We start from the raw sequence: 14,398 nt of genomic DNA, 5'->3' as shown, positions 1-14,398 counted from the left end.
GATACTCTCACCTGAAGTCAGTTAATGCCCTCACTGTTGTTCTGTCTTTTTTTTTCTACTCCTGAATTGCAGCTTTAACTCCTCCGAAAACTTCAAACCTGCTGAACATGCCTGGTGCCAGCGTTCCCTCGCCAAGCTTGCCCACATCTGGACTGCCCAACAAGCCACCCTCCTCATCATCCCTGTCCACATCAAGCCCAGCACAGACAAGCACATCTGCTTCCCACTCCAGCCCCACCTCAACATCCAACTCCACTTCCTCAAGCACCCCGTCCGTCACCCGGCCTGAACACTCCAAAGAGCATGAAGTTGAGAGGTTAAGAGAAAAGGAAAAGCCCAAGGAAAAGACAGAGAAGCCCTCGACCCCGTCATCAACCGGAAGCACCCCTGCTCCTTCTACTTCTGCTGCCAGCGCCAAGAAGGAAAAGCCAGACCCAGCTGTTCCCGCCACCTCTATGCCCACACCCGGTATGGAGTATGTGGTAGATCCTGCCCAGCTTCAAGCCCTGCAGGCTGCCTTGGCTTCAGACCCGACAGCTCTTCTCACGAACCAGTTCCTGCCCTACTTCATGCCTGGCTTTTCTCCATACTACACCCCACAGATCCCTGGCGCTCTGCAAGGTGGTTACCTGCAACCAATGTATGGAATGGAAAGTCTGTTCCCCTACAACCCTGCATTGTCACAAGCACTGATGGGCCTGTCCCCGGGATCTCTGCTGCAACATTACCAGCAATATCAGCAGAGCTTGCAGGAAGCACTGCAGCAGCAGCAGCGGCAGCTTCAGCAAATCCAACAACCCAAGGCAAGCCAAACCCAAGCTCCCTCTAAATCCTCGGGGGATCGTAAAGAAGCTGCCAAAGATCCGGTGAAAACAGAGGAGCAAAAGGGCAACCACCACCGTGCATCTCCCACCACACCTTGCACCTCCTCCACTCATAATAAAGTATGCGCCGAGCAGAATGAGTTGGATGGCAAAGCAGCGGACCTCCATCTAGACCAGTTCATCGTCCCCAAGGCGCAGTATAAACTGGCATGCCGGAAGTGTCAGGCAGTTTTCACCAAGGAAGAAGCGGCTATTACCCACCTTAAGTCTCACTGTTTATTTGGTCAGTCTGTGGCAAACCTGCAAGAGATGTTACTGCGTGTCCCCAGTGGCGTTGGCGCAGGGGCTGAAAGTCTCTATGACTGCCTGGCTTGTGACACTACGTTGGATGGGGGAAAAGCGCTCAGTCAACATCTGGAATCAGCTTTGCACAAACACCGAACAATCAAGCGATCAGCCAGAAATGCCAAAGAGCACGCTACTAGTTTATTACCTCACTCTTCAGCCTGCTTCCCCACTCCTAACACATCTACCTCGCAGACCGCCACTCATCCCATCAGCAGCCCCACTCCGCCGCCAACGACATCAGCCACCATGCCAACATCTGCCCTGTCCACCCCTCTTTGCACCTCCTCCTCCAATACACAGCTCAACACCACAGCTGCCAGCAAACCCTGGCCCCAGGCCCCTTTCTCCAGAGCTTTAGTCGGCAAGCCCAATGCCAGTCCCTCCTACGCTTCTTCCCTGTTTCCTCCCGTGTCCTCACCCTCAACGGTTACCTCAAGTTCATTGAGCACCTCAGGAGTTCAGACCTCGATACCAACAGACGTCTTTACTGACGAGTCTGACTCTGACAGCAGTCAGAAGTCGGCAGACAGACTGGGCAGGACGGCAGATGAGCCGCAGCAACCTGGCTTTGTCAAAGACAGTAGTACTTGTAGTAGTAATCTCGCTAGTGTCGGAACAGACTCCATCAGATTGTAAAAGAGCTTTCGGTGATGGACAGTGTTTAAAAAAAAAAAAAAAAAAAAGACAAAAATGGAAAAAAAAACACAAATGGAAAAAACAGAAAAAGCAGCAATGTTAAATACGTTAAAGGTATACAAACCAATTTCAGAAAAAAAAGATGTAAAAACTTACTGCAATTCCAAAGCTTGTAACCAAAAACTTTATTGTTAGTGGATTGTTTTCCCATATCAACATGCTGGTTTCCATTTTTTTTTTTTTTTGTTGAACTGAAACATGCACAACAACAAGCATATTAATAATATATTAGAAGAGAAAGATTGATGCGGAGGAGTGCTGACAAATGGCCCAAAAAACCCTTTCAAAAAATTCTGAGTAGAGAAGATGTCCTTTTGTTTCGTAATAATTTATATTTAATAGCACAGTCACAAAAAAAGCCAGTATGTACTGTATGGGAGAATAGTCCGGTCCATGTTCTTGCTATTTAAGCATTCAGATACCAATGGCTTACAAAAGTAAAATAATAATGTATTGTCTATTTTATTCTCAGGTCAATGGCTCGCAAATGTTTTCTTCTGTTACACAAATCCATGTTTTTACACGCTAGCTTTCCTCATCTATTGATTTACCACAACATTTTAATCAGAGTGGAAATTGATAAGGCATTTTTCTGGGCATTAAAATGGCAGTTAATTGGCAAAGTTGAACTGTTGAACTAAAGACTAGATGGGAGGAGAATTGTTATCCCGTCATACCAAGGCAAAGAGTCATTGCAGACATAAAAATGGGCCATGAGTAATTTGGATTTTAAAGTGGGGGGTTAAATTTTTTTTAAAAAACAGCCCTCTGTATTTATAAAAATTTCTGAACATTTTTGTTGTTATGTAGATTGGTGGATTGGAGATGAATCAAATCAGTACGGTAGCCTGAAAAACATTAGCTCTGTATTGTCCAACTTGAAGACGCTTCATCTGAATTTGTCTTGATCATTCCGATAGATTAGATAATGGGCAGACAATTTATCTAAATGATATTTCTGTCTTATTCACAACCTCCATCCGCCCCCCCCCCCCCCATCACATGGAGGAAACCATTTTAAGCGTTATTTGAAACGTATAGGTCAGTTGGTACTGCATCAACTGGATGAACAAGTTGTGGGTGAAACATTGAAACTTTTTATTTAAATGTTTTTTTTTTTTGTTACCTTCGTGCACTTATTACTGTCTGACTCCCATTTCTCACTCTTCGCACTTATTTCCCTTGGCTGTCCTGTATTTGGAGATGTGATGCAGGTCCTCTCTTGTCCATGTAGTGTGGCTACGCTTTTAATTTTGTTGTCATTCATGAAAATGAAAAAAAAAAGAATACTAATAATAATTCTCACGCTTTAAGACGAAAAGAAAATCCAAAGACTGAACACTTTTCACCATTGGTGCATAAAGATGAGAAAAGAGGCTTCTTTATACTTGATAATTTGTTGCTGTTTTTAAAGGAAAGAAAACAACATTTTAAAAGATAAAGAAGTACGCATCAGAGTTGCCGTTTTTGTTTCCTCGCAAGCAAACAGGTGGCTTTTTGACGTAAATACCAAAAACCAAAAAGGGCCGTCGTCCGTGCATTGTGGAGTAGCACCGTTTCAGAGCCATTGCAGTTTGTAAGATAGAGTTATGAATCTTTGTTTGACTTTTGAAACATTCAAATGTCCATTTTTTTCCCCCCAAGATCATGTATAAAGTCTGGTCATCAAGGACATACGTTTTGCTGCTAATGTAGAATTTTGAAAGGAAAAAAAAGTACTTAGATGCATGCTCATTTTGCTTTTGGCGAAGCTTTAACGAAAACAAACAATAAACCAATTTCTTGCCTCTCTGCAACACCCTTTTTGTTTCTTGTTGCAAAAACGGAACTTTGAAGACTGTGAATATCTATGTTCCAAAGGACATTTTGATGATTTTTCTTTTTTGGACAGACCAATGTTTTGAAGCCAATGATCTATGACAGTATGTGAAGAACAGTGCATTCCAAATACCACAATGTTGGGTTTTTTTGTTAAGACGCAAGGACTGATCTTTTGTCATTTGAATTATTTTAGGTGTCATAGTCTATTTTCACTCTTTTTTTTCCACTGTTGTGCACATTTTAACTGAAATATCAATTTGTGCAGGCGTGGAACTCTCCATCCTCTTGCGAGTGTTGCTTAATTGTTAAGCAAGTAATGGTGGTTACCAAAACGTGTATATAATACATCTGGTACCTTTGTGTCTCCTAGGTTATTGTCCTATTTTTGCAAGTCAACCTTAAATTAGTTTCAAAGGCGAATGATAGCTTTTTAACTGAGGTGCGATTGCCCGCCCACCCCTTGCAGGGAAATCCAGCAATGACTTGTCCCATGTGTAAGCAGGGTGCCACTTTTACGCATAGATTACAGGTCTTCAAGAGGGACATCTTCATTCCAAAGCATTCTTTCTTGTCGCGAGGATTTTTTTTTTTTTTTGGAGATGTCCCTTGGTTCAAATAGCGAGGAGGCTTTCGTGTCCCAAAGAAGTCACCCACTACATCGTATTGCAATGGAAATTGATGTGCATAGGTACCCCCACCCTTTCACTGGTAACAAACAAAAATGTATATTTTTTCAACCAAAACCAAGACTTATTTAAATTTGCGACTAACTTCTTTTTGGCCAATATTGTACAGCCAATTTATATAGATATATGTATACGCCCCAATAATCTCGAATGCCTTTTGGTGTTGATACCATAGCATGTTGTTAAGATCAAAGATTGACTCTGCAAGCTTGCCACTTCTCAAAAAATCTGTCCCCCCTGAAATTGTGGTATTTTTTTAAGTTATATTTTCTTCCTCCCTTAAATGTATTTTCATTTCCCTAAAATGTCAACCATGTATTTTCATTTTATTATAATTATTTGTATGTTTTTGTGGTTTCTGTATATTATTTTTCATAAATCATAAATTAACACTAGCTTTGAATTATTTTTTTTAATTAGGAAAAAATGCAAAGGTATGTCCTGGTCACTTTATTGATTTTTTTATATAGATATATATATAATTGTTTCAAAGCTGTTTCAAATATATCTCATTTCCAAAGTGTAATCATTTTGCCTCTCTTGTAGAGGAAGTTACAATCCCGACATCAGATTCCCCCAGCATGGCCTGTATATGAATATGAATTAGAATGTGTGTGCGTGCATGTGTTTCATAAGAGCCAATTAATTTCACTCTTTTTTTTGTGTGTGTGTTACGCATCAAAACAAACTGAAACACAATTCTGATTAATTGAGAAAATCAAATGATCAAAGTGACTGTGATAGCTTTTACTTTGGTTGATCATATGAATGTGGCCAAAGCTTTATGCAGTTAACAAAAGAACATTTGTACACAACCCCCTCTCAAAAAAAAAAAAAGTGTATATTTGATCAAAATGTTACTGTGGATGTCTGTGTCCACAAAATCGACATTGGGATACTTTGGACATTGAAAAAGCGACAAGGTTACACCGTAGAGGTCATCTTTGCCCACTGTGAAAAGAAGTGTGTACCAGTATACAGATATAGATATATTTAAAACAAAACATCACTCTTTGTTTGTTTCTGATATGAAGAAGGACTGAAGAAAAAACAAACAAACAACAAAAAACAGACTCTGGGAAGCTTTGGAGCTCTTGTCAGGAGGACACGAGAGGCTGTGGGCACACCAAAACTGGGCATGGGAGCCGAGGACAGGCTCCTAAACAGCTTTAAATACCACCACCTTATCCGATTAGTGACAACGAGAATGGACTCTGGAACCGCTGGATGATGTGTGACAAACAGACAGAGAGAGAGAACTGAAACTTGACTCTAGCTGCTCTTTCCTCTTTCTTTCTGCCTCTGCTTCTGCCCCTCTGATGGATGTTTCCCAAATTTCAGGACAGGATGGACAGAGACGCTGGCCTCTTTCCCCTCCTCCACGTTGCTACCTGTCTCCCTTTCCCCTCAGCTTGTCTTTGGTAGACAAGCAAAGCTCTCAAGTCACACGGCAGCTCGCCCCTCTCTGTTGGGTATGTGGTCAGAGGAAAAAAAAAAAAAAGAGAAAGTAACAGCAGAGAGCGGGGTCGGGTTCTCCACACTGTCTTTTATTGAAAAAGAGGCAGTTGTACACTTAAAGAAAAGCATATTAACCAAAATCAACAACCAAACTAACAACCAAACAACCATTTGCTCCAACGTCAAAGATGAACTGCTACTTGGGGCGATCTGTTCCTTTTGTGACTTCTGGTGCCACAACTTTTTCTTTTGGTTTATTTTGTTTTTTAAAACCTTTTAGACTTTTTTTTTTTTTTTTTGGGTTTGTTTCTTTAAATGACTCCTCGTTCGAGCCTCATAAGCATGGCTCCGGGGCTCCAGGCAGCCCAGCTGAGGGTAGAAAAAAAACAGCCTTGCAATGTACAAAAAAGAGCAAGTTAAACCAAAAATGTTGTTCTTGATGTCTTTTCTATACTGTAGTCTTGTTAGCTTTTTTGTTACTGTAATTATATGATGAAGATTTCCTGACTGTACCAAATGACATGGAAACTGACGTACATCCAAACCACATGGAACTTCAGACTTTTAAAGAAACTTTTGTCACAAAACCTTGTTGTCCTAGTTAAGTTGATTGTAGATGTTAATTGAATATACTCCTTTGAAAATATTTCATCAAGTATGTTTCTTGCTCATTGTGATACATTAAAATAAGTATGAGCATAGACTTTTGGGCTTCGGACTCATTCTTCTCTGTTCTGATGGACTCTATGAATAAAAAGATTCACACCTCATAATTATGTCTGTAAAACATTACTTGCATTATTATATGTCTTATCTATCAATCTATCTAGAGAGAAAGAGAGAGAGAGTGTGTGCATGTGTGTGTGTGTGTGTGTGTGTGTGTGTGTGTGTGTGTGTGAGAGAGAGAAATAAAAAATTTTGACTGTCAAATCATTTCAAACGTACTTGTAGGTTAATTGCTACAAATGAAGACCTCATAGTGCAGAGGTGCAGGGTTCGATTCCAGCTCCGGCCTTATTTTGTGGAGTTGGCATGTTCTCTCCGTGCCTGCGTGGGTTTTCTTAGAGTACTCTTGTTTCCTCCTACATTCCAAAAACATGCATGCCAGGCTAATGGGACACTCTAAATTGTCCCTAGGTGTGATGGTGAATGCGAAGAGTTGTTCTTCTCTGTGCCCTGCTATTGGCTGGCAACAGGTTCAGCGTTTACCCAGCCTACTGCTAGACAGCTGGAATAGGCTTCCAGCATGCCCCACAACCCTTGTGAGGATGAGCAGATCAGAAAATTGTTGGATTTTCATTCATAATTGTGTGGTTGTCAGTGCATGATGTACGTTTCACATTTTTTACCAAAATGCCACAGGCTTTTGACTTCCGCATGCCATTATGGGGGGGGTGGGGGGGCGGTAACGTAAATGTTTTCTGATTAAACCAATACCAATACATTCGAAAATTAAGAAAGTAAACATTCTTTATTCTTGATTTTATGGTTTTCTCATGGCTGCAGTGCATGATTTGTTTGGCATCTTGCCCATATTATGTGTAACTAAATACCCTGCGGCATCATGGGAAAATGCTATGTTTGTAGCATTTATTCTACAAGTAAGCTGAAACATTGTTGCGAGTACAAGTACCTTTTACGTTCGAACAATTTTGTGCGTACGTTCACCCGTATTTGTCAGTCAAAACTTTTTTTACGACACATATTGTCAGCTGCACGCTGCCGGAACTTCATGTACGTGATAATATCACTGTTTAGCGCATTTCAATAAAAAAAACGGGGGGCGGTGCCTCGCCTGCTCGTGTGTAAACAGAGGACCGTTTAACGTTCTCGTGATTGTGACATTACTTGTTATGGTGCATGAAAGCATTAAGTTAAAGGTAGAAATAGACTCGTTAAGAAAGAGACCCTGGAACTGACGATTAACTTTGGATTACAAAAATTCGCTGGTGTCCGGATCCAATGACGACATTCGCTATGAGGGGAAGTCCATCTTGGGTTTGATTTCGTGCTGGGTTCATATTATAGTGTGCTTCGACTTTTATTGTTTGCTCTGTCCATTTATTTGAACAATTTGTGATGTAGGATGCGAGTAACTCCGGGTTACAGTATTACCAGGCAACTTGTTACCGAGACGTGCTAGCATATCGTTGGCTAAAGTTTCCTTAGTTAAGATACACATCTACTTTGCACTTTGCACTTATTTTGATGAACTTGGACCGCAATTTTAACTTCTGGGCAGAAAAAACAAAGATCTAAAGGAGGGTATTTTTTCGAAAAATCTAAAAACTCACGATCACTATTTTTGTAAATAACTCAAAACTAAAACATACGCCTGGTTTTGTAATATTTGTGTGTGTGTGTAACAGAGTGAAACAAACGAATAAATTATCGCGGAAGTGACGCAACAGCAAAGATTGTGGCACCTGCTTACCGCCGTGACGTCAGTCAGAACGACGAGGAATGCAGAGTGGTGAGTTTGATCTCGTTGATGAACAGTTCTAAATAATTTCAATTTGTTTTTCTTATACTGCTGTGTGGTGTGCTCAAGTATTTCCCCTTAATTGTGAGTCCACATTGTTTTCTGTGTTGTTGTTAAAGTGGCGTTTTTTTTTGTCGACTAAAACGTATTACGTGTGGAGTTGATTGGCAAACACTCGTTTGTTACGCAGAAAATTGTGCAGGCCTGAATACGTCTTCACCATTGTTCCCGTCATACCGTGTTGCAGGTATTGTATATCTTTTGTTACTTTTGCTGTGTCTTATGGTTCATGTTGTTATTTTTCATTCATGCAACTGTATTTTTAGTGCAGTTCATTGTAGACGACATTCACGTTTGTATTACACAGTCACGTGTCTGCCGTGTGTTTGTCAACGAGAATGGATGTTATTTTTCTCCTTTACTATGTGTAGTTCCAAAAAATGATTAGTAGGAATCATATCATTTGTACCAGAATGCTTTAGTTAAAATACTACACGATCACACACACACACACACACACACACTCCTTTCTTAAGCAACAGGCGAGATTCACTGGCCATGTTGAGCCAATTAACACACAAGGGCACATCCCGAATGAATTAAAAATACCCTAATGTGATCTGTGTGAAAAGCAAGGCCATTTGCTTCAGAGGCCAGGACCAGATGGCACTCACACTGTGATAGTGCATTGAAACAGGCCAGACCAAGTCACGCAGTGTGAAATTGGGTTAGCGCCTTGGCCTAACACAGGCCTTGGGCAGTGTGAGGAGAATAGCCCACCTCAGTAATACTTGTCCCCATATTTAATTATAATTCTCAATGTGTCTCAGTACGTCATTCATTGTAAGTGAGCGATGGGGCGTATGGCTTTTACTTTTCAGCTGTCTTTTTTTTTTTTACCAGTCAATTTCTGACATATTCCCAAAACACTGTGAAATACCATGTACAATATGTCTTTTGAGGGGTAAAAGGCAAGCATGGCTATTTTGGATGGACTGACTCTGCTTTAGCATTCTAAACCACGATGTATAAATGTGTGCGTGCGTGTGTGTGTGGCGCATTGTTCCGTGTTTCATTATCTCTATAGAATAGAGATCGACGAGTTGATCACATTTGTCATGCCTTTGTTTATCGTAGTTGCTTGTTATTGCAAGACTACTGTTGCCCATACTACCGGAGACAAATTCCTTGTGTGTTTTACATACTTGGCCAAAAAAGGTGATTCTGATTCTGACAAGTGGCATAAAATGGATAAATGGATGGAGGTCCACCACTGTTCTGTTCTGTACACACAATTTTGCAAGGCAATAAGTTCAAGCTCAGCACAGTAGTAGTTTTTTAGACACTGGTTCGCAAGTAGGCCTATGTGACCGTTTTTATTTTTTGGGTTGTTTTAGTGGGCTTCTCAGAGGAGTAAGCTGCACAAACAACATCGGCTGTATCTGTCTCGTTATACTGTACACTGTAAACTGTCACATTCGATTGGTGTAGTCTGTGATCCCTCATCAAGGACAATCATTAAATAAATATGCTAACTGGCTGGCTTGCTTCAGAAAGACGGCTGAGGTCCCAGTTAGTGATTTCCCTCACCAAAACAAGTGTAAACCTTCCCAAGTTCTACCTTGAGCCGCCCCACGGCACAGGACATGTAAAAGTTAAGAATTTCAACTTAAAAATAATTAACCAAACAAAACTTTTCAGTGGGAAAAGCGGCAGGGAAAATGTGCCAGCGTCTTCCATTTGGGGGTGTGATGAATCTGCTAAAACCAGTTGCCGTGTCCACACCAAGACAGAAGTTCAAAGTTGGCTATGATTTGCTGTGAATTGTGACCTAAGCTTCTGCATAGCAAGTGATTCCCACAAGTCAGGGCATCGAATGGAGATGTCCGTGAAGAACAGAGATCAAGAGTAAATAGCTTGAGCGACAACGTAATGTGGCGGATAAATAAAAAGCAATGATGACGAGTTGATCACATTTCTACACTGGAAAAAAGCAAGCCTTTAGCTTCCAAAAAAAAACATTGTTAGTCCGCAGTTGTGCTGTTGGACTGAGTGGCAGGTAAACACCCTTCACTCCAGGATCCATGCTGGGAAGGTGTGCAGCCTAGCATAGCAGGCTGAGAGCTGTGCCGCAGCATTTCCCGTCTCTTGAACACAGGATCAAGTGTCACCATTTTTGCAGCGCCTTCTGGTTCTGTTTAACAGGAAATGAGGTCCATCAGAAGAAGTCCGACCAAAACTGAGTCGGAATGGACCCTGACAGGCAGGAATATTAGCCTGTGACGGCAGTCGATAATTGAATGATCAGCCCCCCACCCCCAACCCCCGCCCCCCATCACTCATAATGAAGAGAATATGTGCAGGGAATGTGTTTGTCCTTCTATATCCTTTACCTGCCCCTTTCCTTGTCTCGTTTTCCCCACTTTTAGCCCTTAATAAATCATGTGGCGGAGCAGAAATAAGGGAGAATTTTCCTCAACTTCAAAGTGCCTTTCGTGTCATTTCTGTAACCTCAATGTGATGATGCATTGAAAAGGCTTCTAGTGCGCTTGGCTCAAGAGTGTGTTCCCCTTGAAACAACGTCGCACTGACAGTGTTGTGGGAGCGTGAGTGCAAGTACATGAGAGATCAATTATTACACCTCATTCTGCTCTCATATGCAAAATGGTAATGCGTGTACCATGTCAGAGCCGAACCATCAGGTGGTGTATCCTTTTTCCGTAAATGTGTTCCACAGATTGTCTGAGAATAGTCTGGTAAATCCCTTTGGACGTTAAAGCTGAAGGGAAAGAATTTGGCTTCTCCTTGATCTGTCTTCAAATGTCCCTCGGTGGACATGATTTAAGAGTAATAAAACAGCAGAAAGGGATGGTGGGGGATCAACATGATGTCACTTTACACATATGAGCACCACTTTCATATAGGAAGATGTTTAAAAAAAATAAAATTAGTCTTGGTTTTCCTGTGTGCCTCTTGTGTTTGTGCCACCAAAAAAGGCTTAATTGAGACCATGGCTGAGGAAGGGCGTTGTTATTAGGGAGGCGAGAAGCCCAACTCGGAGGTGCAGCATCATATTTCACATAGGATGTGAACTCCGGGACGGATTCTTAATACAATAAGTGCTTTGAGACTTGTTTGTATATGGATATTTCTCTGTCTCTCTTTTTTTTTTTTTAAGGCTTTTTGTGTTTTTCAAAAACCTAACCAAAATCACTTGTCGTGTGTTGCTGCTGGAATGCCTGTCAGCCTGCATGGGCCCATGACCCTGAGCTGGCTGCTATAATGATTGGAAGATGAAAGAGCCAGACCCATTCCCAGGCTGCCCTGTTAGGGGGTGCAAGCCTGTGAAATGGAGAGATAATAGAGACCAGGTGGACTGTGGATGCCTGAGACACTCCTCAGTCATTCGGAGAGTTCCTCCCAGTGAGAAGGAGGGCAAACCAGTACCAAGAGTGTGACTCCTGTAACCTGCGGTGGGCTTTAGATCCATTTCCATGACATCTTTTTTTAAGTGAAAAGGTATTAAATTGGTGTTTTGTTCAAGGGAACCGGCTTTTTGGTAGTCCAAATACAAACATTGTTTTAAACCTGGTCCCTGATTTAATACATGTGAAAACTCTGCCCTTGTGGTTCTCTGTGTCAATTGAACGCATGCACATGCGTTTTTCACAGCACCGCTTTGTTCAGCGGAGAGATCGGTCTGCGGCTGGATGGATGTAAGGCTTGAGGAGCCGACGATGAGAAGAAAGGAGCGTTAGCGCGGAGCGCCGATGCGGATTTGCAACTGGGAGTCGCGGCTTGGAGTTTGAAGCGGATTACGTGGGACAGGAGAAGTGAACTAATCTCCTTTTGTCAATGGACGCTACAGCTTCGTGTTTGCTTTCAAAACTTAGCTTGTAGCAGACGTGAGCACATTTTCAGCACGATGTCTCTGACCCACTGGTGAAAGGACACTTTGATCCTCTCCTCTTTCGTCTATAAACTGCTTCAGACAACAAGTGTATGCAGAAAAGTGGTGAAGATTGCACGACTGTCTGTGTCCTATGTGTTGTGTTGTGTTATTTTTGTTATTTTGACTTCAAAATGGCGCCGCGAGAGTGGCTGCCTTTCCAGCAGCTCCTATATTTTGTTGTTCTACTTCTTGCTTTCATAACTTTGCTGCTGTGAATTGGGAATTTCTCCATTGCGAGACTAATAAAGGTTTTCTTATTTTATGCACACACATCTTTCCTGAGATGATAGGCCCAGTTCTTACGTGACAGTGACTACGTTTAAATGCAGTCGTTAACCTTTTGAATATTGCCAATACTCCGGTTTTGAAAGGTCACGTAAACGTGCACTAAAAACCAGAATACGCTGAAATTTGAATTTTTAAAAATCCCTTTTCTAACCCAAATATTTAGTCATACAAAGGCGATCAGAATACCTCCATTGGAAGGGAAATTGATTTGTGTTTTGCGCATGCACTGTCCTTCAAGAATCTTGGTCATTTGGGCACATTATTTTCTGTCTCTGCGGCACAAATGACACAGTGGCCGTGTGTCTGAGGGGCGACGGGTAGAGGTAAACGAACATGGAGCAGAAACTCAAATGCATCACGGAAGCGCACGTTTGCAGCGAGGAGGAAACAGACTGCTTTATTTGGGTGTTGCATGACATGAATAAATGTGTGTTATTGATGATAGAAAGTAAGAAGTGGAAACGACGTCTGTTTGCGTCATGACGTTAACTGTACGTCACCTGTTTAGACCAGGATATTCCAAGTGATCATAATTAGCGTGTAAACAAGAGTACATTTTTCCAGTCACGCATGCAAACAGGTTATTCCGAGTGTGTCAAAAACCGTAATTTTGAACTTAACCTGAATATTGACTACCGTATTTTCCGGACTATAAGTCAGTTTTTTTCATAGTTTGGCCGGGGGCGTGACTTATACTCTGGAGCGATTTATGTGTGAAATTATTAACGCGTTATTATATAATTTCACGTTATTTTCACATTAAACCGCAAGAGGACGCTGTGTTGATAAGTCGACAATGAGTCTGATGTTTGTTTGTTTGTTTGTTTGTTTATTTGTTTATTGAGCATATATAGTACACACAATAACAGGTTGACAAAAGTCACACAAAAATTATGAAAGGAAAATTCGAAAGTAGTTAAAAGAAGAAAACACACATCACAGTTGTATGCTCAAAGGAGTAGGAAGAAGTAAACAACTTATCTAGTCCTACCCCTTATTATGTAGCAATTAATTTAGTCTGATGTAAGCGACGTAGAAGAGGAAGTGCTGCATCTTCTACCTCCGGAGTTGGCGGAGTTGTTTAAAACTGACACAGAGGATGAAGATTTCATTAGATTTAGTGATTTGGAGTGACACTGATGGTTTGGTAAACTTTTTAGCATGTTCAATGTGCTATAATTTTCTGAATAACTCTTAATAAGTTACATGAACATACCAGGCACATTTTCAGTTCGTTGTTTATGCGTCATGTAACATTAACATATCGTACACTTATTCAGCCTGTTGTTCTCTATTTTATTATTTCAAATTGCCTTTGAAGATAACATGTCTGTTCTTGGTGTTGGATTTTATCAAATACATTTCCCTCAAAAATGCAACTTATACTACAGTGTGCCTTTTTTTTTCTTTAGAATGCATTTTATGGCTGGTGCGACCTATACTCCGGAGTGGAGTACACATACCGGAAAATACGGTATGTGTAAACATCGTCAGTATATGGATGTTTGCTCGTAGGACATTGATGTGAAGTTTCACCCCTAGCATTCACATCACCTGTCATAGTGTATTGAAAGCAATTGTCCATGTTGCTAGGCAGCAAGCTTTTCACACACACACACACACACACACACATTAAGGCGTGAATGGGCTGAACAAATATCCCTCCGTCACCGTGTTATGTGCTGAGAGCAAAGGCAGCTTGGCGATTGCCGTTCCAGTTGTTGTTGTTGTTGAGCGACCTCCAGCTGTGTCCCAAAGCGGCTCCTAAAGCCGCAGCGACCCGGTTACCTGCAGACCCAGTTGTCGGCCGTTGACTGTGAACTGTTCGTAACCCAAAGGCACG

At 41.5% G+C, this 14,398-nt stretch overlaps 1 protein-coding gene and 1 long non-coding RNA gene across 8 annotated transcripts in view; both read left to right on the top strand.

Moving 5' to 3' along the window:
- Nucleotides 1-6,536, top strand: part of zfhx3b (zinc finger homeobox 3b) — a 150,696-nt gene extending 144,160 nt beyond the window's left edge. For both annotated transcript variants that reach the window (XM_086106942.1, XM_086106941.1), the window contains exon 11: nucleotides 73-6,536. In XM_086106942.1, the coding sequence (XP_085963068.1) occupies nucleotides 73-1,808 (1,736 nt within the window). In that variant the 3' untranslated portion in view covers nucleotides 1,809-6,536. The remainder of the gene's footprint in view (nucleotides 1-72) is intronic.
- A 1,091-nt stretch (nucleotides 6,537-7,627) lies between these two features.
- Nucleotides 7,628-14,398, top strand: part of LOC147207575 (uncharacterized) — a 141,752-nt gene continuing 134,981 nt past the window's right edge. For all 6 annotated transcript variants that reach the window (XR_015100432.1, XR_015100433.1, XR_015100430.1 and 3 more), the window contains exons 1-2: nucleotides 7,628-8,306; nucleotides 8,506-8,562. This is a non-coding gene — a long non-coding RNA (uncharacterized LOC147207575). The remainder of the gene's footprint in view (nucleotides 8,307-8,505; nucleotides 8,563-14,398) is intronic.

This window comes from Hippocampus guttulatus, chromosome 3 (assembly GCF_054856545.1).
Source record: "Hippocampus guttulatus isolate MCC_2025c chromosome 3, RoL_Hgut_1.0, whole genome shotgun sequence".
In the NCBI taxonomy this organism is placed as follows: Eukaryota; Metazoa; Chordata; class Actinopteri; order Syngnathiformes; family Syngnathidae; genus Hippocampus; species Hippocampus guttulatus.
Note: the sequence above shows the minus strand (reverse complement) of the source record. Positions and strands in the feature narration are given on the sequence as shown.